At 46.4% G+C, this 26,741-nt stretch overlaps 1 protein-coding gene across 1 annotated transcript in view; it reads right to left on the bottom strand.

Moving 5' to 3' along the window:
* PDE4B (phosphodiesterase 4B) overlaps nucleotides 1-26,741 on the bottom strand; it is a 521,027-nt gene that overhangs the window by 418,658 nt on the left and 75,628 nt on the right. Inside the window, exons 2-3 of the mRNA XM_088442380.1 lie at nucleotides 22,986-23,087; nucleotides 19,586-19,818 (exon numbers count right to left, since the gene is read on the bottom strand). Coding sequence (XP_088298506.1) covers nucleotides 19,586-19,818; nucleotides 22,986-23,027 — 275 coding nt within the window. The 5' untranslated portion in view covers nucleotides 23,028-23,087. The remainder of the gene's footprint in view (nucleotides 1-19,585; nucleotides 19,819-22,985; nucleotides 23,088-26,741) is intronic.

The following is a 26,741-nucleotide window of genomic DNA, read 5'->3' as shown; positions in this document are numbered from 1 at the left end:
ACAGTGTAATACATGTGTATTATGATCATGTACAGTGGTCAGGTCGTGTTGGGGGTGTAGTGTCCTATGTCCATATACAGTGTAATAGATGTGTATTATGATCATGTACAGTGGTCAGGACATGTTGGGGGTGTAGTGTCCTATGTCTGTATATACTGTTATAGATGTGTATTATGATCATGTACAGTGGTCAGGTCATGTTGGGGATGTAGTGTCCTATGTCTGTATACGGTGTAATAGATGTGTAATATGATCATGTACAGTGGTCAGGTCATGTTGGGGGTGTAGTGTCCTATGTCTGTATATGGTGTAATAGATGTGTAATATGATCATGTACAGTGGTCAGGTCATGTTGGGGGTGTAGTGTCCTATGTCTGTATATAGTGTAATAGATGTGTATTATGGTCATGTACAGTGGTCAGGTCATGTTGGGGGTGTAGTGTACTATGTCTGTATAGTGTGTAATAGATGTGTATTATGGTCATGTACAGTGGTCAGGACATGTTGGGGGTGTAGTGTCCTATGTCCATATACAGTGTAATAGATGTGTATTATGGTCAGGACAAGTTGGGGGTGTAGTGTCCTATGTCTGTATACAGTGTAATAGATGTGTATTATGGTCATGTACTGTGGTCAGGTCATGTTGGGGGTGTAGTGTCCTATGTCTGTATACAGTGTAATAGAGGTGTATTATGGTCAGGTCATGTTGGGGGTGTAGTGTCCTATGTCTGTATACAGTGTAATAGATGTATATTATGATCATGTACAGTAGTCAGGTCATGTTGGAGGTGTAGTGTCCTATGTCTGTATATAGTGTAATAGATGTGTATTATGGTCAGGTCATGTTGGGGGTGTAGTGTCCTATGTCTGTATACAGTGTAATAGATGTGTATTATGGTCAGGTCATGTTGGGGGTGTAGTGTCCTATGTCTGTATACAGTGTAATAGATGTGTAGTACGATCATGTACAGTAGTCAGGTAATGTTGGGGGTGTAGTGTCCTAGGTCTGTATAGAGTGTAATAGATGTGCATTATGGTCATGTACAGTGGTCAGGTCATGTTGGGGGTGTAGTGTCCTATGTCTGTATACAGTGTAATAGATGTGTATTATGGTCATGTACAGTGGTCAGGTCATGTTGGGGGTGTAGTGTCCTATGTCTGTATACAGTGTAATAGATGTGTATTATGGTCATGTACAGCGGTCAGGTCATGTTAGGGATGTAGTGTCCTATGTCTGTATACAGTGTAATAGATGTGTATTATGATCATGTACAGTGATCAGGACATGTTGGGGGTGTAGTGTCCTATGTCTGTATACAGTGTAATAGATGTGTATTATGATCATGTACAGTGATCAGGACATGTTGGGGGTGTAGTGGCCTATGTCTCTATATAGTGTAATAGATGTGTATTATGATCATGTACAGTGGTCAGGTCATGTTGGGGGTGTAGTGGCCTATGTCTCTATATAGTGTAATAGATGTGTATTATGATCATGTACAGTGGTCAGGTCATGTTGGGGTGTAGTGTCCTATTTCTGTATACAGTGTAATAGATGTGTATTATGATCATGTACAGTGTCAGGTCATGTTGGGGTGTAGTGTCCTATGTCTGCATAGAGTGTAATAGATGTGTATTATGATCATGTACAGTGTCAGGTCATGTTGGGGGTGTAGTGTCCTATGTCTGTATACAGTGTAATAGATGTGTATTATGATCATGTACAGTGGTCAGGTCATGTTGGGGGTGTAGTGTCCTATGTCTGTATATAGTGTAATAGATGTGTATTATGGTCATGTACAGCGGTCAGGTCATGTTGGGGATGTAGTGTCCTATGTCTGTATATAGTGTAATAGATGTGTATTATGGTCAGGTCATGTTGGGGGTGTAGTGTCCTATGTCTATACAGTGTAATACATGTGTATTATGATCATGTACAGTGGTCAGGTCGTCTTGGGGGTGTAGTGTCCTATGTCTGTATATAGTGTAATAGATGTGTATTATGGTCATGTACAGCGGTCAGGTCATGTTGGAGGTGTAGTGTCCTATGTCTGTATATAGTGTAATAGATGTGTATTATGGTCAGGTCATGTTGGGGGTGTAGTGTCCTATGTCTGTATACAGTGTAATAGATGTATATTATGATCATGTACAGTAGTCAGGTCATGTTGGAGGTGTAGTGTCCTATGTCTGTATATAGTGTAATAGATGTGTATTATGGTCATGTACAGTGGTCAGGTCATGTTGGGGGTGTAGTATCCTATGTCTGTATATAGTGTAATAGATGTGTATTATGGTCAGGTCATGTTGGGGGTGTAGTGTCCTATGTCTGCATAGAGTGTAATAGATGTGTATTATGATCATGTACAGTGGTCAGGTCATGTTGGGGGTGTAGTGTCCTATGTCTGTATACAGTGTAATAGATGTGTAGTACGATCATGTACAGTGTCAGGTCATGTTGGGGGTGTAGTGTCCTATGTCTGTATACAGTGTAATAGATGTGTATTATGATCATGTACAGTGGTCAGGTCATGTTGGGGGTGTAGTGTCCTATGTCTGTATATAGTGTAATAGATGTGTATTATGGTCATGTACAGCGGTCAGGTCATGTTGGGGATGTAGTGTCCTATGTCTGTATATAGTGTAATAGATGTGTATTATGGTCAGGTCATGTTGGGGGTGTAGTGTCCTATGTCTATACAGTGTAATACATGTGTATTATGATCATGTACAGTGGTCAGGTCGTCTTGGGGGTGTAGTGTCCTATGTCTGTATATAGTGTAATAGATGTGTATTATGGTCATGTACAGCGGTCAGGTCATGTTGGAGGTGTAGTGTCCTATGTCTGTATATAGTGTAATAGATGTGTATTATGGTCAGGTCATGTTGGGGGTGTAGTGTCCTATGTCTGTATACAGTGTAATAGATGTATATTATGATCATGTACAGTAGTCAGGTCATGTTGGAGGTGTAGTGTCCTATGTCTGTATATAGTGTAATAGATGTGTATTATGGTCATGTACAGTGGTCAGGTCATGTTGGGGGTGTAGTATCCTATGTCTGTATATAGTGTAATAGATGTGTATTATGGTCAGGTCATGTTGGGGGTGTAGTGTCCTATGTCTGCATAGAGTGTAATAGATGTGTATTATGATCATGTACAGTGGTCAGGTCATGTTGGGGGTGTAGTGTCCTATGTCTGTATACAGTGTAATAGATGTGTAGTACGATCATGTACAGTGGTCAGGTCATGTTGGGGGTGTGGTGTCCTATGTCTGTATACAGTGTAATAGATGTGTAGTATGATCATGAACAGTGGTCAGGTCATGTTGGGGGTGTAGTGTCCTATGTCTGTATACAGTGTAATAGATGTGTATTATGGTCATATACAGTGGTCAGGACATGTTGGGGGTGTAGTGTCCTATGTCTGTATATAGTGTAATAGATGTGTATTATGATCATGTACAGTGTCAGGTCATGTTGGGGGTGTAGTGTCCTATGTCTGTATACGGTGTAATAGATGTGTATTATGATCATGTACAGTGGTCAGGACATGTTGGGGGTGTAGTGTCCTATGTCTGTATATACTGTTATAGATGTGTATTATGATCATGTACAGTGGTCAGGTCATGTTGGGGGTGTAGTGTCCTATGTCTGTATGCAGTGTAATAGATGTGTATTATGGACATGTACAGTGGTCAGGACATGTTGGGGGTGTAGTGTCCTATGTCTGTATACGGTGTAATAGATGTGTAATATGATCATGTACAGTGGTCAGGTCATGTTGGGGGTGTGGTGTCCTATGTCTGTATACAGTAGGGATGTGCGCCGGACCATTTTTGCCGGATTTGGATTTGGATTTGGTTCTAATTCGTCGTCCGGCTTTGGCTTTGGATTTGGATTTGCCAAACTGCGGTGACTGGCTTTGGATTTGGATTTGGATTTTTTTACAAAAATTGACAAAAAAAGCTAAAATCACATAAATTGGTCTTTTTTTCTTCCTAGAGTATTATTAACCTCAATAACATTAATTTCCAGTCAATTTAGACCATATCACAGCTTATAATATGGTTTTCAACATTATTGGCCAAAGGTTGCAGTGAGCTGACTGGTTACTAAGCGACAAAGCAGCGGCACAACGACACAGACACCACAGTATAAAGCACATCTATGACACATTGCCACACAGCAGTGGCAGAAATGAAAAGTAGTGCACCCACCCAGTGGGGTACGGCCAGCAGAGTCACAGTACTTGTTTACAAAGTGGGCTACGGCCCTAGGAGTCACAGTGCACAATCTTATTCGCATTACACCGCACATAGGGCCTGATTCACATTACACCATAAAGTAGTGTCTCTTATTTATGTTACGACACACAGTAGTGCCCCTTTTACACAATGCCCACAGTAGTGACCCTTTTACACAATGCCCACAGTAGCGGTGTCCCTTACACAATGTCCCCCAGCAGTGGTGCCCCCTATGCAGTCCCCTTAGTAGTAGGGTCCACTATGCAGTGCCCCCAGTAGAATGCCCCCCAGTAGTATGCCCCCCATTAGCAGGCCCCCCCAGTAGTATGCCCCCCCAGTAGTATGCCCCCCCAGTAGTATGGCCCCCCCAGTAGTATGGCCCCCCCAGTAGTAGGCTGCCCCAGTAGTAGCCCCCCCTGTAGTATGGGCCCCCCCTGTAGTATGGCCCCCCCTGTAGTAGGCTGCCCCAGTAGCAGGCCCCCCCCAGTAGTAGTAAGCCCCCCCAGTAGCAGACCCCCCCCAGTAGCAGACCCCCCCAGTAGTATAGCCCCCCCCAGTAGCAGGCCCCTCTGTAGTATGGCCCCCCCAGTAGTATAGCCCCCCCCAGTAGCAGACCCCCCCCAGTAGTGCAGACCCCCCCCAGTAGTATGGCCCCCCCGCACCCCCAGTAGCAGACCCCCCCCCCCCCAGTAGCACCCCCGGCCCTTGCACAAAAAAAAAAAAAAAAAACTTACCTGTATCCCCGATCCCGCGCCGTCCGCTCTGTCACACGCTGAGGAGGGAGCCGGAAGACGGAGCTCATGTGTGAGCTCCAGCCGGCTCCCTCCGTGCAGCAGCCAATGAGAGTCTGTGTGACTCTCATTGGCTGCTGTAACAAACACACAGCTGCCGCTGGCGGCTGTGTGTCTGTGTCTGTGTAGGGCAGAGCGCTATCACTGCGCTCTGCCCTACACGCGAGGAGACATGATGTCGGATTCTCTAGTGAGAATCCGACATCAGGCGGCCGCCGTTCGGCCCCGAACGGGGATCCGAGTCAGGCGGTGAACACCCGAACAGGGTTCGGGTGGACTCGGATCCCCAATGTTCGGAGCGGTTTGGGGGTGTAGTGTCCTATGTCTGTATACAGTGTAATATATGTGTATTATGGTCATGTACAGGGGTCAGGTCATGTTGGGGGTGTAGTGTCCTATGTCTGTATACAGTGTAATATATGTGTATTATGGTCATGTACAGTGGTCAGGACATGTTGGGTGTAGTGTCCTATTTCTGTATACGGTGTAATATATGTGTATTATGGTCATGTACAGGGGTCAGGACATGTTGGGAGTGTCGTGTTCTATGTCTGTATACAGTGTAATAGATGTGTATTATGGTCATGGACAGTGGACAGGACATGTTGGGGGTGTAGTGTCCTATGTCTGTATACAGTGTAATAGAACTGTATTGTGAACCAAGGTGGCCGACGCTACCTCAAAATGAGGCTTGGAAGCAATTTTTAAGATGGCCACCGGAGTCTATTTACGGACGACACCCACAGTGAGGCTTGGAGCGCATAGTGCGCAACAAGCTGATGATGGCGGGGAGATCCCCGCTATAAATACCGGATCTGAGGGGACACAGAGTATATCTGAGGAAGCCGCTGACGCTGTGTGCAGGCGGAGAAATGCGTTATTGGGCTGACGGCAGGTGAGATGTTTACACTAATTACATCGCTCTCTAACTTGACTGTATAATCGGTGAAGTGCCAGCAGCAGGAGGTATAAGTGATTAAGGGGTCTAGTTACTGGTACCTTATCACAGTCATCACTTTTCACTCTGTCTCCTAACACTGCTTAGTAACTAGACCCCTTACTTACTTACCAAGGACCCGGGACCATGTGGACATGCAGCCATTATAAAGAGCTAGCGTTCCCGCTAGGCTGTTTTGGCGGGACGCGGCGCCCTGCCCTCCTTCTGGAGGGCAAAAAAGCACCCTGCCCTCCAGGAGGAGGGCAAAAAGCGCCCTGCCCTCACAGCCTGCGGGTGCCGTTCTCACCCGCGGGATGCAGTGCCCCGCGGGTGGAGAAACATGCGGTGACCCGGTCACCGCCGGAGAATAGACGCCGGGCGCATGCGCCCGGCATCTATTCTCCCTTTCTGCAGCGCTTGAGGGCTGCCTGGCATGTCCGTAAGCGCCGGGCACGCCCCCAAGTATGACGAAAAGGGGACGCGTCTTATAGACACGCCCCCTTTCATTACCACACCCCCTTTTCGGGGGCGCGCTGGAGCTAGAGTGAACACTAAAGAGCCTACCAGTAATTGTTTTTTATATATGTGACTTTTTTGGAATATATATATATATATATATATCAAATTAAAACAAAGTTATATATAACTAACAAGTTGGGAAAAGGATCCTAATTATCTATAGTTACTAAGGGCTCTATTTACTACAATCCGCATATTGAATGCGGATTGTAGTGTGATATTACCGAGTGAATTCGCATTGCAAATTCAGGTAATATCACAGGGATTTACTATAAATCCCTTGCAGGGACAGAGCTTGCGATAAAGCTCTGTCCCTGCGGATCCCATCCGCACTCTAGTCGCGGTATTTTCGGAAAAAATACCGCGACTAAGAGCACGCGCATGCGCCGACCGACCACCGCTACTACCCCCCCACCGCCGCTAAGCCCCGCCCCCCGGCGCTAAGCCCCGCCCCCCGCGATCGCGGACCCCCGCGAACCCCCCTTCCCCCCCCCCGCGACCCCCCCTCCGTTCATTACACTTACCTGCATCCTCCTGGTCTCCGGTGGTCTTCTCCGGGCTTCCCGATCAGGTGATCTCCCATACTGCACTGGGGCCCGATCACCTGATGACCGGGCCCCAGTGCACTGTGGGAGACCAGCTGACCGGAGAGGAGCCATCACCGGAGGCCCGATCACCGGTCCCTGGATTCAGGTAAGTGAAAAAAAAAATGTTTAATTTTTTTTTTTCTTTTTTTTACAGCAATCAGCTTGCGGTCTGCTTAGACCACATAGCTGATTACTGGTACCGGCTCCCGCCTCTGCTCTCCCCGTTAGAGCAGAGTGGGAGCCCGGTAACCGTGGGAGACCCTGGATAACGCCACCTCCAGGTGGTGTTATTATCACAGGGCTTCCCCCGGTATTTTTTTACAATTTATTTTTAGTAACTTGCACACAGATCACATTTCCCATTACAATTATGGGAAATGCGATCTGCTTTACTAAAAATAAGTGATACTGGGGGTTGGAGTAGAATTTTACTAATTCTACTCCAAGTGCCCTGTAATAACTACAGGTGATACTAAAATAATGTGAAAAGGGAGTGAAAACACAAAACAGCCTTTATCACTTTATTTTAGTAAAAATAATGTTAATAAATAGAGCCCTAAGTGACTGTTTACCAATGAATTTAGAGATATACAGTAAGAGGCCATGTAAATGTCTTTTTAATCAGCATGCTTTTAAATTCAAGCCCTTGAAACAACAAGAACCTTTTCAAATGAGGAATTAATTGCCAGCTACACACTAACAACTTACGCATGGCTAGCAAGTTGTGAAAAGGAATTAATAATTAACAAGTGGTTGTAGTGACTGCAAGAAAATATTTGCTTGGAAAAGGAACTTTTTGAAACAAGCTCACTGAATTATTAATTGATGGGAAGGTCTTTAATGTTTTAATTGAATGTATTATATTTAGGAGTAGTATACTAATAATTTAACCTAACAACTAATCCTATGACTGCTAGTTATTTAACTATGTTGTGTTTTTTTTTATATGTGAATCGTGTTAATTCTAAAACATTTATAATTAATTTCTACTAATCGAATAGCGCTTTCTTTTATGAAGGTTGTTCAGAAAAATTATTTATACTAATAAGGAAGGGGGCAATAAACTTTAGAAAGCTGCAATTTGATTAGCGATTATTATCACCCGTTAGACTAGCGCCCTAATTTTTTATTTGTGTGTTTGTATCAACAAAAAGACGAATAACTGTGTATAAAAGTAAATAAGTAAAAATTGTCGTACTTGCAATTTGCACAATTCTATTACTATAACCAGGACACAGAAAGTATTTCAGCCTTTATTAGATCACATTACAGTGATGGAGGTTATAAAGAAAGGAGACCAATGCCCCTATTACACCAGAGCTAGAACCCGGGTTAACCCGGGCCGCTCCTAGGTGTAAAAGGGTACAGGGTTGGATTCCCTTGTCGAGTGACCCGGCAATCCAACCCAGGTAACTTGCAGGGTTTAACACGGGAATGACCCGTGAAACCCTGCAATGTAAACGGCGCGACCCGGGTCACGATGACCTGGAGCGCGCCGCATGCCGGCCGATTGGCCGGCTTCAGTGGTGCTTGGAGATGACGTCATCTCCAAGCGTCCACTTCCACACCGGAAGAGCCGGGTCACTGCAGATCCGGCTCCAGCGTGACCGGCACCGACTCGGGAATTTCCGGGGTCGGCGCCGGCTAGATTCCGGGTCTGATCCGGTTTGGAACCCTGTTCCAACCTCCGGGTCAGACCTGGAATTTAGGTATGAAAAGCGGTATGAATGATACATCGAGCAATATCTCCAAAAACAACCAAAAACATTTTCTTCTCTTCTCCCCTCAGAATCAATCATATTGTTTTGCAAATGCCAACATAAATTCGGCCATCTGTTTATTGTGTAAGGAACAAGAGTGAAGAAGCGGTAAACACATTTCAATAAAAATAGATATAAAAAGCACGCTGGATAAGAACATGGGGTTCTGACCCCTCCAATAAGCTCACTATTCCTTATCCAAAGTGACATCGTCAACGTCTCTTTCAGTCTGTTATAGCTTAATCAAATAATATTATAGATATGTTATTTATTAACAAGCAACCCGCCCCAGCTTCACGCAGGGCAATTTTGAATTTACAGCAATAATCTTATAAGATTTAGAGCCGTATTCAATTTGAGCCAAGCCGCGATACTTTTCCGCCTCCTGGACTTTCCGCCTACTTCAACTGTTTTGTAGGCGGAAAAGTATCGCGCGTGTGCCCGCTTAACCCCGTATTCAACTTGAAAGTACGCGAAAACGGGACCCGGCGAAACTTGAACAAGCGGTAAGTACTGTCAGATTTGGGGAAATCAGCCTGACATCCCCCAAACGATTCTCTGATATGGGGGTTCCCTATGGTACCCCCCAATTTGGCTTGCTGAAGGGATTTGGTCTTTTTAAACGGCCTCAATAGCTGCTAAATAGCGTTTTTCTATACGTGGTGCAGAATAGTATTCAGGAGTATTTTTTCCAGAAAATAAGTTATCCCAGCAAATTTGGGGTACTTGAAAATGGGGGTCAGCATATTTAAAAGTTGCTAAAGCGAAGTTGAAAAAAACGTGAAAAATCCACCTTCCACAAGCTCCTGCAATCAAAAAAAAACCTGGGGCATACTTGAGGACCCCCCCAAAGTCAAGTTCGCTAGTTTTTAATTTTGTGCCCCAACATTTTTTTGACGCCCACTTTTTCAAAGTCATTTTTTGGGGTGTCCTTAAGTGTTTTTTAAATATTTTTTAACACAGTTTACCTTTGGGGGACTATCTGAAGGCTGCAGGGGGGTTCCCGCAACGTTGCACCCCCAAGCCCCAATTCTGCACTTTTTTCCGCCTCCGATTCATAGGCGAAACTTTTTCGACTAGGACATTGCATTGACTTTCCGACTAGGCGGAAAGTCTTTCAAATTGAATACGGGGTAAATGCAAAACTGGCGAAAATTACGTGATCGGCGAAAAGTATCGCGGATCCGGACTTTTCGCCTCAAATAGAATACGGGCCTTAGTGAGATCTTATAAGATTGCCTTGTAGGCGACGTTAGTAATTTTTCCTACTGTCAGCAACAGTAAAATATTTGGTTTTGACGTGCCGTGCAAAAGGGCCCATAAAATTGTTCATGAGCAAAACAGTCTCCACCTCGGTCAGCTTCAGCCACGCTAAGTGTCTGACCCTGCACATTGTTTATTATCATGCCAAAGTAGATTCTTACCGGGAATTGGGCTCGTTTGCAATTAAAGAATCGTTTTTTATATGAATGAAATAGAAACGGTAAAAAAAAAGCAAAACATTATTTTTTTTGTTTCAGCAAACAGGGCTTACACACCAATTTTTCTGGAGAAACCATATAATACGTATCATTCTCTACACGGTATAAAATAAAGTCCATCATTGTGATATATCTGTAACGGTTTAGGCAGCGTAAGGCAAGAAAGCGCTCGGATGGAAGTGTTTTCATGGACCTGCTTCACTAATATCATCACTGCTCTGCTCCCTATTGTCATACATTACTGTGTCATACACCTAATCCTTCCTCCACACATGCTCTATACACTAGTGACACCTACATCACTAATATCATCACTGCTCTGCTCCCTATTGTCATACATTACTGTGTCCTACACCTAATCCTTCCTCCACACATGCTCTATACACTAGTGACAGCTACATCACTAATATCATCACTGCTCTGCTCCCTAATGTCATACATTACTGTGTCATACACCTAATCCTTCCTCCACACATGCTCTATACACTAGTGACATCTACATCACTAATATCATCACTGCTCTGCTCCCTATTGTCATACATTACTGTGTCATACACCTAATCCTTCCTCCACACATGCTCTATACTCTAGTGACATCTACATCACTAATATCATCACTGCTCTGCTCCCTATTGTCATACATTACTGTGTCATACACCTAATCCTTCCTCCACACATGCTCTATACACTAGTGACAGCTACATCACTAATATCATCACTGCTCTGCTCCCTTGTGTCATACATTACTGTGTCCTACACCTAATCCTTCCTCCACACATGCTCTATACACTAGTGACAGCTACATCACTAATATCATCACTGCTCTGCTCCCTATTGTCATACATTACTGTGTCCTACACCTAATCCTTCCTCCACACATGCTCTATACACTAGTGACATTTACATCACTAATATCATCACTGCTCTGCTCCCTATTGTCATACATTACTGTGTCCTACACCTAATCCTTCCTCCACACATGCTCTATACACTAGTGACAGCTACATCACTAATATCATCACTGCTCTGCTCCCTATTGTCATACATGACTGTGTCCTACACCTAGGCCCTCATTCAGACCCACTCGCGAGCGGCTGTCTGCTCGCAAGTGGGTCGATGGTCTGCACTGCGCATGCGCATGACGGAGGGAGCTCCGTCGTGCGCATGCACGAGACGCGACGAGCGAAGGACTTTCCTTCGCTCGTAGTGTCTCATCAAAGGGGGCGTGCTGTCGATGTTGACTGACAGCACGCCCCCTTTGGTGGGCGTGCCGGGGGCGTGCCTGCCAGACGGAGGCGTTCCCAAGGGAACGCCTACCGTCTGAAGCCGGCCCCACTGACATCACTAGTTATGTCAGTGGGAGTGATTTTGGCTCTGATAGAGCCAAAATCACTCCTGGCCTTGCGGTTGAAAACCTCAACCGCAGGCTGTTGCTCGCAGTTTCGAAGGTCGCGATGGTCAAGACCATCGCGACCATCATCCTGCACACTCGTATATGCTGTGGGTGGTGACCCACAGCTATACGAGCGTCCAGGAGGACGCTCCATATTAATGGAGGTGGGCCCTGATTCAGAGCGAGCGCTCTGGTCAGAGCGTCCGGCTCTGAATCAGGGCCTTAATCCTTCCTCCACACATGCTCTGTACACTAGTGACATCTACATCACTAATATCAGCACTGCTCTGCTCCCTATTGTCATACAATACTGTGTCATACACCTAATCCTTCCCCCACACATGCTCTGTACACTAGTGACATCTACATCACTAATATCATCACTGCTCTGCTCCATATTGTCATACAATACTGTGTCATACACCTAATCCTTCCTCCACACATGCGCTATACACTAGTGACATCTACATCACTAATATCATCACTGCTCTGCTCCCTTGTGTCATACATTACTGTGTCCTACACCTAATCCTTCCTCCACACATGGTCTATACACTAGTGACATCTATATCACTAATATCATCACTGCTCTGCTCCCTATTGTCATACATTACTGTGTCCTACACCTAATCCTTCCTCCACACATGCTCTATACACTAGTGACATCTACATCATTAATATCATCACTGCTCTGCTCCATATTGTCATACATTACTGTGTCCTACACCTAATCCTTCCTCCACACATGCTCTATACACTAGTGACAGCTACATCACTAATATCATCACTGCTCTGCTCCCTATTGTCATACATTACTGTATCATACACCTAATCCTTCCTCCACACATGCTCTATACACTAGTGACAGCTACATCACTAATATCATCACTGCTCTGCTCCCTATTGTCATACATTACTGTGTCATACACCTAATCCTTCCTCCACACATGCTCTATACACTAGTGACAGCTACATCACTAATACCATCACTGCTCTGCTCCCTATTGTCATACATTACTGTGTCATACACCTAATCCTTCCTCCACACATGCTCTATACACTAGTGACAGCTACATCACTAATATCATCACTTCTCTGCTCCCTATTGTCATACATTACTGTGTGTGACACAGTCAGATTAGGGGTTCCCTCTCCTAGGTAGAAGGACTCCTTTCTTACACACACCCACAGCAGCAGGGAAGCAGCACACCAGTCTGGATGCAAGTACAAGCTGGTCGGCGCCAGTCTTTATTGTACAATGTCAGAAATAACATAAAGAAAACATAAACATAAATCCTAGCCCTGTTGGGGTACTAACTTCACAGGTAGTTCCCTCACTACCAGAACCTGGCAGGGCCTAATGCCCTCACCAGCAACAAATGCACAACACAACACTCACAGTTAGGTTTTCAAGTGTCTCTGAGCAAACTCCCTGTCTGCTCTCCCAGGTGAGACACTCAGCCCTAAACACACTAGGCTTATATTGGCCACTCTCAGGTGGAAACCATAACAAGCCTGTAACTAGGCTGCGAGAACCAAAACCTGGAGTGGCCGTGGGTGGAGCCCTCCCTCTCCTCTCACCCACAACCCGAAGGTCCCAAACCGGCTTTTCAAAAAGCCGAGACTCAAGCCTGCTACACTGCAGACTTTCTCCTGGGGATTTTAAACACATAGGACAGGAATCTGGGATAAATGTCCCTGTCACAGACCACTTTACCAGTGATCCTATCACATATCCCCCCCTTTGTTTCGACCTATGGGGCGGAACAACTGAAGCCCCCAAACAATGAACGCGTGACAACGCGTCCGCTTTAGACAACAGGCCCCCTGGCCTGTGTTCCACCGAAAATTTTAAAGTTTGTAACGCCCACTTTATGGCCAACGCCCCCTTCTCCACTGTGGCACCGGGTAGGCATCGAATTTTGAAACACTGTTCAACTTTCGGAAGTCATTGCAGAAACGCACACTCCCGTCGGGCTTTGGAATCAACACAATGGGACTTGACCATTCACTATGTGATACTTCAATAACCCCTAACTCTAGCATATTTTTAATTTCTTTCGACACCGATTCTCTTGGTGCTTCTGGTAACCTATAGGGCTTTAGATCAACTTTAACCCCTGGGTCAGTGATGATGTCATGTTTAACGACCGAGGTTTTCCCAGGTACGTCAGAGAACAGCACCCTATTTCTGACCAGAAACTCCTTGACCTCTTGTTGTTGAATTGCCGACAGGGTTTTTGCCACTGTCACTTCGGGAACTAAGGGCCCTGGATTTACTGGAGGGGCTCGGACGGCCGACAGTACCGTTCTATCTTTCCAGGGCTTTAACAGATTTATATGGTATATCTGTTTCGGCTTTCTTTTCCCCGGCTGGTAAACTTTGTAATTGACCTGTCCCACTCTTTCTAAGATTTCAAAGGGCCCTTGCCATTTAGCCAAAAGTTTATTTTCCACAGTGGGAACCAACACTAACACTCTGTCCCCAGGAGCAAAGCTGCGTAACCGAGCATTGCGGTTGTATACCCTCTGCCGTGCCTGTTGAGCCGGTTCCAGGTGATCTCTTACTATCGGCACCTCTATAATAGCCACTGGAACTAGTGGACCCTTAAAATGTGGCCTGGGAGCATGATACTGACACTCAGGGCAGGATGCGCAAAAGTCAGACACCTCTTTATGAAACCCGGGCCAGAAAAACCTCTGCATTATTCGCTCAGTGGTTTTCTCTACCCCTAGATGGCCTGCCGTTATATGACCATGGGCCAGATCCAACACTGTTCTTCTGTAGGCTTTGGGAACTATTAGTTGTTCCACAATATCTTCCCCTTTCTTAGTCACCTGATATATCAAATCCTGACACATTGCCATGTGGGGATAGGACAAAGGACTATCAGGGTCTATGGGTTTACCATCAACTACTTTTACATTCTCCCTGGCTTTTACCAAAGTAGGGTCATTCAACTGCTCCACGGCAAAGACCTCTCTTCTGAGCTCTAAATCAGGCAGACGATCAACTGGCCCAACAACACTTCCCACCTCAATGGGAGGCACATCAGTTGGCGGGCCACCGTCACGCTCCGCATTCTCTAGTTCGCCAACCATAGTAGGAAAAGGGAATAACTCTGACTCAGAAGAAACTCCCTCCACCACTACATCGACAACCTTCTCAAGTGGACTGGGGTTGTTCACTTCTGGAACAAAACGGCTTTCCCACAACTTCCAGAAGTGAGCAAAGTCCCTCCACAATATTGCATCGTACATCAGACCATGCTACAAACCCACAGAAACTATAGCAGAGCCACATGGTGTCTCGATGTTCACCTCGGCAGTAACATAATATCGATTATCCCCATGTATGCAGGTCACACCAACAGTTTTCCCTGTACGCCTCAAGGGGTTCACCAGCTCAGCTTTCATAAGTGTCACCAAGCTACCAGAGTCTAACAGTGCCTCTACTCGGTTGCCATCTACAGTGAGTACACACATGTGCTTATCAGGCTCAGCCTGCCGGTCAGCCGTACAGGCTGTCTGTGCAAAGAAAGACCCCCTGCGGTAGACATGAGCAGTATCACATTGCATAGGTTCAGTTGTAAGTGAACAATTAGCGGAAATATGGCCGAAGTCACCACACCGGAAACACTGAATCATATTAATGTCTAGTCGTTTACGGGGCAAGAACCTTCCTGGCCTGGCAGGCCTGTCTCCAGGTTCTACACCCTCAGTCTTAGGTACATTCCACCGCCCAGCACCCTTCTCCCCTGGGACAGTCTTACCAGTGTCTGTGGGAGTTCGTCGGTGCGCCATCGGGGCTCGGTGGGGCATACTCCTCAGCTCCTCAGCCGCCACGTACCTCTCCACCAGCTCGACCAACTGGTCCGCGGACTTAGGGTCTGCATGGCTCACCCACTTGCGCAGAGTCGCAGGTAACGATCGCAGGTACCGGTCCATCACGACCCTTTCCACGATCTGTGGTCCCGTCAGTGTCTCGGGCTGTAGCCATTTTGAGGACAGATGGACGAGGACATGCATCTGTGAACGTGGAGGCTTGTCCATATGGAACTCCCAGCGGTGGACCCGTTGGGCACGAACAAAGGAGGTGACCCAAGCGAGTTAGGATCTCCTGTTTTAGTTTTTAATAGTCCTTGGCATCAGCCAGGCATAAGTCGAAATAGGCCTTTTGTGGCTCCCCAGACAAAAAAGGTGCCACCAGACTTGCCCACTGCTCCTTGGGCCAACTCTCCCTTTCGGCCGTTCTTTCAAATGCGGCGAGATAGGCCTCCACATCATCGCCCGAAGTCATCTTTTGGAGGAAGTGACTGGCTCGTACGGAGTGAGTGGTGGTGGGAGGACCAGTAGTAACATCTCTGGGCAGGGCGACCAGGTGCTGTACCACCTCTCTTATGGCCTGGCTGTTTTCCGGTAAGGCCTGGCGGGTTTCCTCGATGGCGACCTGTTGTTGCCTCTGGGCTGTCTCCAAGGCCAACAGTTGCACCCTGGTGGATTCCTGCTGAGCCCTGGTAGATTCCTGCTGAAGTTGGTTCGTCTCCTGCTGAAGTTTGTTCGTCTCCTGCTGAGCTCCTGTAGCTTGGAGCAAGGCCTTAATAATTTCCTCCATTTTGTTCTGGGGTGTAGGTTGGAAGCTGAACCTTGCCTCTCTGAGCATTGGCTGACGCCTCCTCTATGGGACTTCAAGGACACAGTGTTATTTCCACACTCACAAATTGGGTGTCTGTCCCTTTAATTTTTAAACGGAAAGTTTTCCTCTCGCTGCAACTTCAGTGTGTGTGGGTGCCCGCATTCTCCACCATATTGTGACACAGTCAGATTAGGGGTTCCCTCTCCTAGGTAGAAGGACTCCTTTCTTACACACACCCACAGCAGCAGGGAAGCAGCACACCAGTCTGGATGCAAGTACAAGCTGGTCGGCGCCAGTCTTTATTGTACAATGTCAGAAATAACATAAAGAAAACATAAACATAAATCCTAGCCCTGTCGGGGCACTAACTTCACAGGTAGTTCCCTCACTACCAGAACCTGGCAGGGCCTAATGCCCTCACCAGCAACAAATGCACAACACAACACTCACAGTTAGGTTTTCAAGTGTCTCTGAGCAAACTCCCTGTCTGCTCTCCCAGGTGAGACGCTCAGCCCTAAACACACTCGGCTTATATTGGCCACTCTCAGGTGGAAACCCTAACAAGCCTGTAACCAGGCTGCGAGAACCAAAACCTGGAGTGGCCGTGGGTGGAGCCCTCCCTCTCCTCTCACCCACAACCCCCAGGTCCCAAACCGGCTTTTCAAAAAGCCGAGACTCAAGCCTGCTTCACTGCAGACTTTCTCCTGGGGATTTTAAACACATAGGATAGGAATCTGGGATAAATGTCCCTGTCACAGACCACTTTACCAGTGACACCTACATTACTAATATCATCACTGCTCCGCTCCCTATTGTCATACATTACTGTGTCATACACCTAATCCTTCCTCCACACATGCTCTATACACTAGTGACACCTACATCACTAATATCATCACTGCTCCGCTCCCTATTGTCATACATTACTGTCATACACCTAATCCTTCCCCCACACATGATCTATACAATAGTGACACCTACATCACTAATATCATCACTGCTCTGATCCCTATTGTCATATATTACTGTGTCATACACCTAATCCTTCCACCACACATGCTCTATACAATAGTGACACCTACATCACTAATATCATCACTGCTCTGCTCCCTATTGTCATACATTACTGTGTCATACACCTGATCCTTCCTCCACACATGCTCTATACACTAGTGACAGCTACATCACTAATATCATCACTGCTCTGCTCCCTATTGTCATACATTACTGTGTCATACACATAATCTTTCCTCCACACATGCTCTATACACTAGTGACAACTGCATCAAAATCCATCCAGCGGTTCTCAAGATTGGCCTGAACAGACAGATAGACGCCAACCAGGGACTTTATTTTATACTATGTATAGAATATGTTCCAGGTGACAGCTGTACAATACAGTCAAATGTAGTTGGCCAAATGTATTGATAATCCAATCAAATATATGTATAACATTTTCATCCAAAAGTGTGTTTCTTTAATTGTATGATTAATGTAGGATTACTATACCTGTGCTACAGATGTCACGCCATATAACTGTTTTTTGACCTGCAACTTAGCTGCGCCAAGCGAATCGCCAGAGACTTTCACAATGGCATTTTTAGCACGTGCTGCTCCCCACCTTTGGAACTCTCTCCCTCTCCCCATCAGACTCTCCACCTCCCTATAATCCTTCAAACGGGCTCTCAAGACCCTCTACTTCATCATAGCCTTCCAGCTCTCAATCCTAAATTGCTGCTACATACTCCTTCCTCCCTGCCTACCCCATCTGTGTCACCCCTGTTTGTCTGCTCCTCCCCTTTAGAATGTAAGCTCTTACGAGCAGGGCCCTCTACCATCTTGTGCTTCTCCCTACTTTATTTTCATCTACGTCTTACTCCCCACTAGGGTACCTAACACTTTACTGCTTTGCTCTGTTGCTTATCTGGGTGTTATGGTCGCTAATGTAGCAATGTTTATTATTTTGTCCTCGTCCTGTATTGTATTGTACTGTAAAAGTGCGTACACACGGACAGATATATCGTTACGATATGAACGATAACGATATCGTTCAACGATATATCGTTCATATCGTTAATTTTTATTCAGTGAACGACCAACGATGCATGTTCCCGCATGAACGATAACGATATCTATGATCGGCCGTACATGCAGGCCAATCTGGACGATATCATCAACTTTGTATGTTCAGAGATGTGGCAGGATGACCTTAAAGCTGCCCATCCACTAGGCGATTATACCTAGCGATGGAGCGATAACGACGGTCGTTATCGCTCCATCGCTTGGTAATCGCCCGCAAATTGGGCAGTAAAAGGTTAAAAACGACCAGCGATGCGCGTGCCCGCTGGTCATTTTTAACATCAATCAATCATCGCCCGAACATGACGGTCAACCTGACGACCACCGTCAGGTTGCCATGTTCGGGGATGATTGATCTGCATACACTGAACGTTCAGTGTATGCAGTTCACCCCGTGGGAGATGACGGCGTCGTAATCGTGCAATCGACCCCAGCATCGTGTAATGGATGGGCAGCATAAGTCACTGGTCACCTATTTGTTTATGTACTTTGTTAGGCGCTGTGGAACTCTTGTGGCGCCATATAAATAATAATAATGGCATCACTAATGCGATAAGAGTACAATGCAGGGGTACCCTGAATACTCACTCCAGCTGGCATTTCATGTAGCTTATGTGTGTGACTTAGTTGCTAATATGGGTAAAAAGGCAAAAGACAGAAGTCCAATACCAGGAACCCGCGCCATCGCCTCAATTGCTGTGCGAGAAAAAATACTAATCCCTAGCGCACTAGCTAGAAAATTTGTTGTGGCTGCGATGCAAGTAAGACTCAAAACTCAGGAAGGGATGGGTACAGGATGCCAGTGCTCAGGATCCCGACGGTCAAAATCCTGACACCAGCATCCCGACAGGGTTAGGATATCGACACCGGTTGTTATCCTAACCCTCACCCCCAATCCTAAACATAACCCTCCTTCCCCGGTCCATAATCCTAACCCTCTCCCCATAGTGCCTAAACCTAACCTCCCTACACCCTAAACCGAACCCACCCACCCTAGTGCCTAACCCTAACCCTAGTGCCTACCCCATGCAAAGCTGTGGGAACCATCTGTGGTGCCTATTGAACTTGTGTTCACAAACCGTCTGTCTCTACCGCGTTAAGGAACAGGTACACGTGAGCTCATGTATTTGGTGATGTTGATAACGCTACACTTACCGTTCTCTCTCCACCGGCGTTACGGCGATTTTCGGCGGCAGAAGCAGAGGTAACGTGGTAGGGCGGTGACTGTAATCCGGCGTCCTGGCTCTCCTCACCTGCCTCTGATGTAGAGGGGGCAACTGTAACGTCCCAGGGCAGAGACGTTTTCCTTTCCAGAGATCGATGCCAATATTGTACCCGTAAGAGCTGTAGGATTTGCTCAGGAAACACTCGGGGAAGCCCTTCGAGCTCTGCCAGGAAAGAGAAATGGACAGATGAATCATCAGGCCATAAAATAGCACATGGACGGTAAAGCCGCAGGTAATACTGTTCTCTTTTACTAACCGTTCTGCCTAACTCTTCATTATATGTCATTACAACAAGGGATGTGCAGGCTCGGATAGGTTCGAATTTTCCCACCAAGTTTGGATTTTTCCCGCCAAAAATCTTGTCTCAGAAAGAGGCAAAACATCATCTTCCATGGGCTTTTGTCCAGGAATGAATTGCTGGGGAGGGTTTCGGGGGAACTTTCTCCCGGATAATTATGTGAAGTGTAGCTCATAGGCTACAACAGGCTAACGCCATCTACAGTTTCGCATTCTGGAAGTTGGTAAATCTGGTAGCATCGTATTCCCCATAGAAACCTATGGGGGCTGTGGCTGCGATCGGGAATGGATGGATCGCAGCAGGTATCGGAGATATCTGCTGCGTTCCCTCCTTCATACATGGGGGTCATTCTAAATATTTGCAATTACCCCCTGAAAACGGGTGTTTTCAGGGAATAAGCCGCAAATATTTAATGATAAATGGGCCCCTAAATCTCTTCTAGTGGATGGGGACAGTCTGATGGCTATTTGCACAAAGACCCCTTGTGATCTGTTAATGAACTTCATAATACCATTGCCCGTACTGTACTCTTTTAATCTAAAATTGGAAATGAGGGATTGGGGATTATCTTTTCATAAAGAGCTACAATACTGGCGGCTGGAGCTAGAGTCACGAAGCAGCGGCTTTTGCACGCCAACGCTTCACAGCAGGTTTGACCAACAATCCCCCACCCCCGTCACCACCCCCAAATGGCACTTCTGTCAATCACTCTATCTTGGACCTGCGTAGCCTCTGCAATCACAGTTCTGAACGGAGCATGTGGCTCGCGCAGGTGCAATGCGATGCATGCGCAGTGCGAAATAATTAACAGATTGCGTTCGTATAAGCCACTGCGTTCCTTGATAAATCAGGCCCTGTGTCTTCTACATGTTACTTTGGCTGCTAGAGACCAGGGATGAGAGAGGAGTCCCAGCGCCATTCAGCACGTGGATGACTTTCCCAGGGGGCGCGTGTCTTTTGTCTGTCCAGTTCCTTCCCCAAAGGACTCCTCCCCTCCATGCTGGCCAGGCTGGGGTTGGCAGGGGGGACCTGGCACTGTGTGTCGTACTGTTATAGTGCAATTAGCCAGCCTGACATAGCCTGATGTTGATTCCTGCTTTCATGAAGGGACCCCCACACTCTGGGTCTCATTCAGATCCGGTCGCAAGCACCGATGTGCTCGCAACCGGGTCGATAGTTAGCCTTGCGCACGCGCAGCGGCCACACTACGCGTGCGCAAACCCCGGAGCGACAGAGAAACTCTGTCGCTCCGGAGCTCTCTACAATAGGGGCGACTGTCGATGTTAATCGACAGCTCGCCCCTTTTTGTAGGCGGGTCGGGGGTGGTGGTTTCCAAAACGGAGGCGTTCCTTAACGAACGCCTACCGTTTTGTGGGTCGGCCACACTGACATCATCAGTGATACCAGTGGGGAGTTTCCAGCTCTTTCAGAGCAGGAAGCTCCCTGGGGCTTACGAGTGCCCAGACCCAGCCTTATGGGGTCGCGATGGTGTTCACCATCGTGACCATCAACCGGGTCGGTCGTTAAGCTGTGGATGGTAACCCACAGCTTAGCGATCGACAAGGAGGCGGTCGTTCAGGATGCAAGCGGCCCGCCTGGATTCAGTGCGACCACTTGCAACTAACAACCGCCTCTGAATGAGGGCCTCTATCCCCCTCACACGCGACACTGGAGCTGTTGATGACCGACAGCGCCGGTCGTAGCGGGTCTCTTTCCAAAGGGGGCGAGCTGTCGATGTTGATTGACAGCTCGCCCCGTTTGGAAGGCGGGCCGGGGGGGGGTGGCAGGCCAAACGGAGGCGTTCCCATGGGAACGCCTACCGTTTGGGGAAGGCCCCACTGACATCACTAGTGATGTCAGTGGAGAGCTTCCGGCTCTGACAGAGCCAGAAGCTCTCCGGGGCGTACGACAAGTGAGACCCTACCCTAGGGTCTCGTCGTAAGCCCCGATGGTCGCGATGGTCTCTGACCATCGCGACCATCACCCGAGCGGTCGTTAGAGCTGTGGGTGTAAACCCACAGCCTAACGACCGAAACAGAGGCGGCTGGTCAGGATGCAAGCGACCGCCCAGTTTCTGAGCGACCGCTTGCATCCTCTGACCGCCTCTGAATGAGGCCCTATATGTGTATAATAATCGCAGCATTGCCGAAACACAAAGTAAAGAGATCGCGGAGGCATAGGTCCCGGCGACTCGGTAATAATACATTTAGGCGAATAAGGATTCCTTATTGATATGAATTGCGGCAATATGGAATCCTTATTATCTATTAATAAACATGCCCCATAATAATTGACGCACAACTGACAGTCATGCATTGACCTGAAGCTCTCCAGAAACCTCAGCACCTATATTGCATTACATCTATATGATTATATTCCGTGCCGGTGACTTACACACTTTTAGTTTTCTCCCAGTGACATGCGGTGAGGTCAATGGCTGGGGAGGCACCCATGGAGATGGGTCTGAGTGCTGGGAGCGTGTCTCAACCTCTACTCACTGTAACTCTCTCCTCACTACACTAAGCTTCAATGTCCATTGATTCTCCTACCTGCATCTTCTCTTGCTGCTGCTAGCTCCGAACTCTGAACACTTCAGGGCACTTCCTGGTCACATGACACATCCAAGATGTCCATCAATGCTCAAGCCAAGCCCCCCATACTCAGAGGCATGCCTCTATTAGCTCTGTTTCTGTGCAGCTTACTGCCTGTGGTGTGGCTCCCCCCCCCCAGCACTGCAAGCAGGGTCTGACTATACAGAAGTGAGGCTGATCTGTTACTGCCTCATCTCCCATCTCCCTGCAGTCCCAGGAAGCTCCACAAAGCTGGTGAGTGTTAACTATAAAAATTATTACAATAAACAAAGAAGATGTTTATAAGTTATAAATATCTTCATTGTATTATTCTAATAATTTTTATATCAAATCTCAGGAGCCCTTGGCTACCCTGACTGCTTTCTCCACTAAAAAAAAAAAAAAAAAAAGGCCGATGCTGAATCAGATGAATCACTTATGAAACAAAGAAAAGCGCCTACCTCTTCCGTTGTGATAGTGATCACACTCCGACTTTTCTTCATTTTATTTTTCAGGTAACTTTTATACAGTCACAAAATCCGTTTTCAATTAACGCGTGAAACCTAACAGAAAAAACAGGTTACTCTTGCTGTGTGCACATATCAAGCACATTCAAAGCAGACTGCAGCGGCCATGTATTTTGCAGTACATCACAGTGCACGTTATAAGTGGTTTACATGAACCATAAGACAACTGGGTATACATGAGCCCATAAAGTCACAGACAAATAATTTTAATATTGCAGCAATACCATTGATGGAATGCACTGTAGCACACAGGTGTCTATTTACTAAGCTGTGTTAGGAGATAAAGTGGACGGCGATAAGGCACCAGCCAATCAGCTCCTAACTGCCATGTCACAGGCTGTGTTTGAAAAATGGCAGTTGGGAGCTGATTGGCTGATACCTTATCACTGTTCACTTTATCTCCTAACAGCTTAGTAAATAGACCCCACAGTGAAAGTACAATTCAAGGTACAAATAATTCACAAACTTTAGGGTCGGTTCAGTTAGGTGCAAGTTGGGACACAGTGAACCACGAATTCCAAACTCACATTGCTTTTTTTCTCAGGAAATTTGCTTTTTTATTTTTTGTGCCCAGCCCCCGGAGCAGGTGAAAAAGTAGGGAAAATCTTTATTTTAAAGGTAAATATGTGAAGACACAGTGCAGAACCTCTGGTACACCCCTCCTAATGAATAATCACACACTTCAGAGGTGTAAATTATGTGGGGCAGGTATGGTGAGGTGTAAATGATGTGAGACAGGTATGTGGAGGTGTAAATGATGTGGGACAGGTATGTGGAGGTGTAAATGATGTGGGACAGGTATGCGGAGGTGTAAATGATGTGGGACAGGTATGTGGAGGTGTAAATGATGTGGGACAGATATGTGGAGAAGTAAATGATGTGGGACAGGTATGCGGAGGTGTAAATGATGTGGGATAGGTATGAGGTGTAAATGATGTGGGGCAGTTATGTGGAGGTGTAAATGATGGGGACGGGTATGTGGAGGTGTAAATGATGTGGGGGCAGGTATGGTGAGATGTAAATGATGAGGGACAGGTATGTGGAGGTGTAAATGATGTGGGACAGGTATGGTGAGGTGTAAATGATGTGGGACAGGTATGTATAGGTGTAAATGATGTGGGACAGGTATGGTGAGGTGTAAATGATGTGGGGACAGGTATGAGGAGGTGTAAATGATGTGGGATAGGTATGAGGAGGTGTAAATGATGTGGGATAGGTATGAGGAGGTGTAAATGATGTGGGATAGGTATGAGGAGGTGTAAATGATGTGGGATAGGTATGAGGAGGTGTAAATGATGTGGGACAGGAATGGTGAGGTGTAAATGATGTGGGACAGGTAGGGTGAGGTGTAAATGATGTGGGATAGGTATGAGGAGGTGTAAGTGATGTGGGGCAGGTTATAAGTGGTTTACATGAACCATAAGACAACTGGGTATACATGAGCCCATAAAGTCACAGACAAATAATTTTAATATTGCAGCAATACCATTGATGGAATGCACTGTAGCACACAGGTGTCTATTTACTAAGCTGTGTTAGGAGATAAAGTGGACGGCGATAAGGCACCAGCCAATCAGCTCCTAACTGCCATGTCACAGGCTGTGTTTGAAAAATGGCAGTTGGGAGCTGATTGGCTGATACCTTATCACTGTTCACTTTATCTCCTAACAGCTTAGTAAATAGACCCCACAGTGAAAGTACAATTCAAGGTACAAATAATTCACAAACTTTAGGGTCGGTTCAGTTAGGTGCAAGTTGGGACACAGTGAACCACGAATTCCCACACTAAGCATAATTATAACCCTTTTCTCCTGATTAAATAGCACTATCCACTGATCGGTAATTTTACATACTCATAAAATTTATATTTATTGTAGTTCCGCTTGTATTTTCTCCCGTCACCCCTCACAGGCTGACACTGCTGTATTGTCCTGATATTTGGGAGTTAAGTGATTTTTCCAGCGCTGTGCGCTCCATCATATCACTTGTCATGAAGTCTGTAAGTTCACAGAACCCAGCACTGCCCTCATTTAATCTGCATTTCAGTCCACAGAGGCTGCGGCTTAAATCAACAGATAATTTCCGTGGGAAAATCTGACTTTGCTAAAGACTCTCAAGTTCACTCCCGTAAATACGTCAGCGACCTGACATCCGATCCTCATGATGGATGATACATAAGGACGCATACGCTGATGCTACGTAAAAGTGACATTTTCTGAATAAAACTATTACACTAGCTGGGATATCCGGCGGTGCCCAGGTTGAAGATTGGAACCCGAAGTACACCTGCAGCCTTTATTTGTTTACATTGTCCTCATCTATAACCCCATTTCATTGATCCTGAAAAGGACCCCTCTGTTTGCTAACATGCATGCAAACAGTGGCGTAAGTACCCTGGGTGCAAAGGTGTCAGCAGAGTTGATTTGGTGTTGACCTGCCAGCTGATTACAGCTGGCACTCCAGCAGACAGGCATGGAGAGACAGCGCCGCCAGTTGCAAAGAAATAATGTGTAAGGGGCATTACTGTGTGGCATAATGTGTAAGGGGCACTACTATTGTGTGGAATGTGTTATATGGGGCACTACTACTGTGGCATAATCTGAAAAGGGCATTACTGTGTGGTATAATGTGTAAATGTCATTACTGTGTAGTATAAGGGGCATTACTGTGTGGCATAAAGTATAAGGGAAACTACTACTGCGTGGCATTTGTTTACATTTGGGGGGGCCTTTTTAAAAGTTCTTGCTATGTGGTCCAAAAAGTTCTAGTTACACCCTTGCATGCAAACACAGATGGCTGACTAATATATATGGTCAATTTAAAAAGGACTAATGACCTCATTCAGAGTCTCTCGTTAGGGTACACTCGCTCGCAGGGAGCGATAATCGCACATCTGTATAATTCGCAGTGCGCGTGCGCAAGTCATTCGTTGTGATCTGATTTTGCTAGCTCGCAAGCCACTTTCAGGTCGTTGCTTTGAGTGACAGAATGTGCAGTTTGTGGGTGGTAACAGGGGAAGGTGCTTGTAAACGGGAAGTGGTTGTGCGAACGCAGGCGTATCTGGCCACCAAAATGGTGTTTAAAGGGCGTGCATAATTAGCAAAGTAGCGTCATTGCACACGTGACGTGCTTGTTTTTTAACCTGAACTGCTCGCAGTGCTTGGGGTAGGTTAGGTCAACCCTAAGCTCTGCGAGCAGCTCCGATGGCCCTCGATGTTCACGATTAATCAGACTCTTCCCAGAGATGACGCGTGCCGCGAGTGACAGGTGGGAGGTTTTATAAGTCCAGCGTACGCTAACTGCCGTCGCTCACAAAGACATAGAGGGCGTCCTTACAGCGCAAAGAGCGATCGCTTGATTTGCATACCCGGCCCCTTTTTGCAAGCGACCGATCGCATCTTGCGAGAGACTCTGAATGAGGGCCTAACTGGATTTAAAATTAACTTTTCATAAAGTTTGAAACTTGCTCAGACTGTGAGGATAAAACGATACTTTTGTAGCTTTCACACGGGTTTTTTAGAGACTGTCAATTTCCACTTGAGCCAGCCCCAGAACCTGTGTAATTTAAGTGTCCCCCCATTTTTAGGGGTTGTGTTACAGTGTGGCCCTGACAAAGTTCAAACCTTGGCAAAAACCTAATCCTGGCCAAACTACACCACCCTGCCAAATTTGGTGAAGCTAGGTCCAAAA

This window comes from Taudactylus pleione, unplaced genomic scaffold (genome assembly GCF_031769625.1).
Source record: "Taudactylus pleione unplaced genomic scaffold, aTauple2 ptg000310l, whole genome shotgun sequence".
NCBI lineage: Eukaryota > Metazoa > Chordata > Amphibia > Anura > Myobatrachidae > Taudactylus > Taudactylus pleione.
Note: the sequence above shows the minus strand (reverse complement) of the source record. Positions and strands in the feature narration are given on the sequence as shown.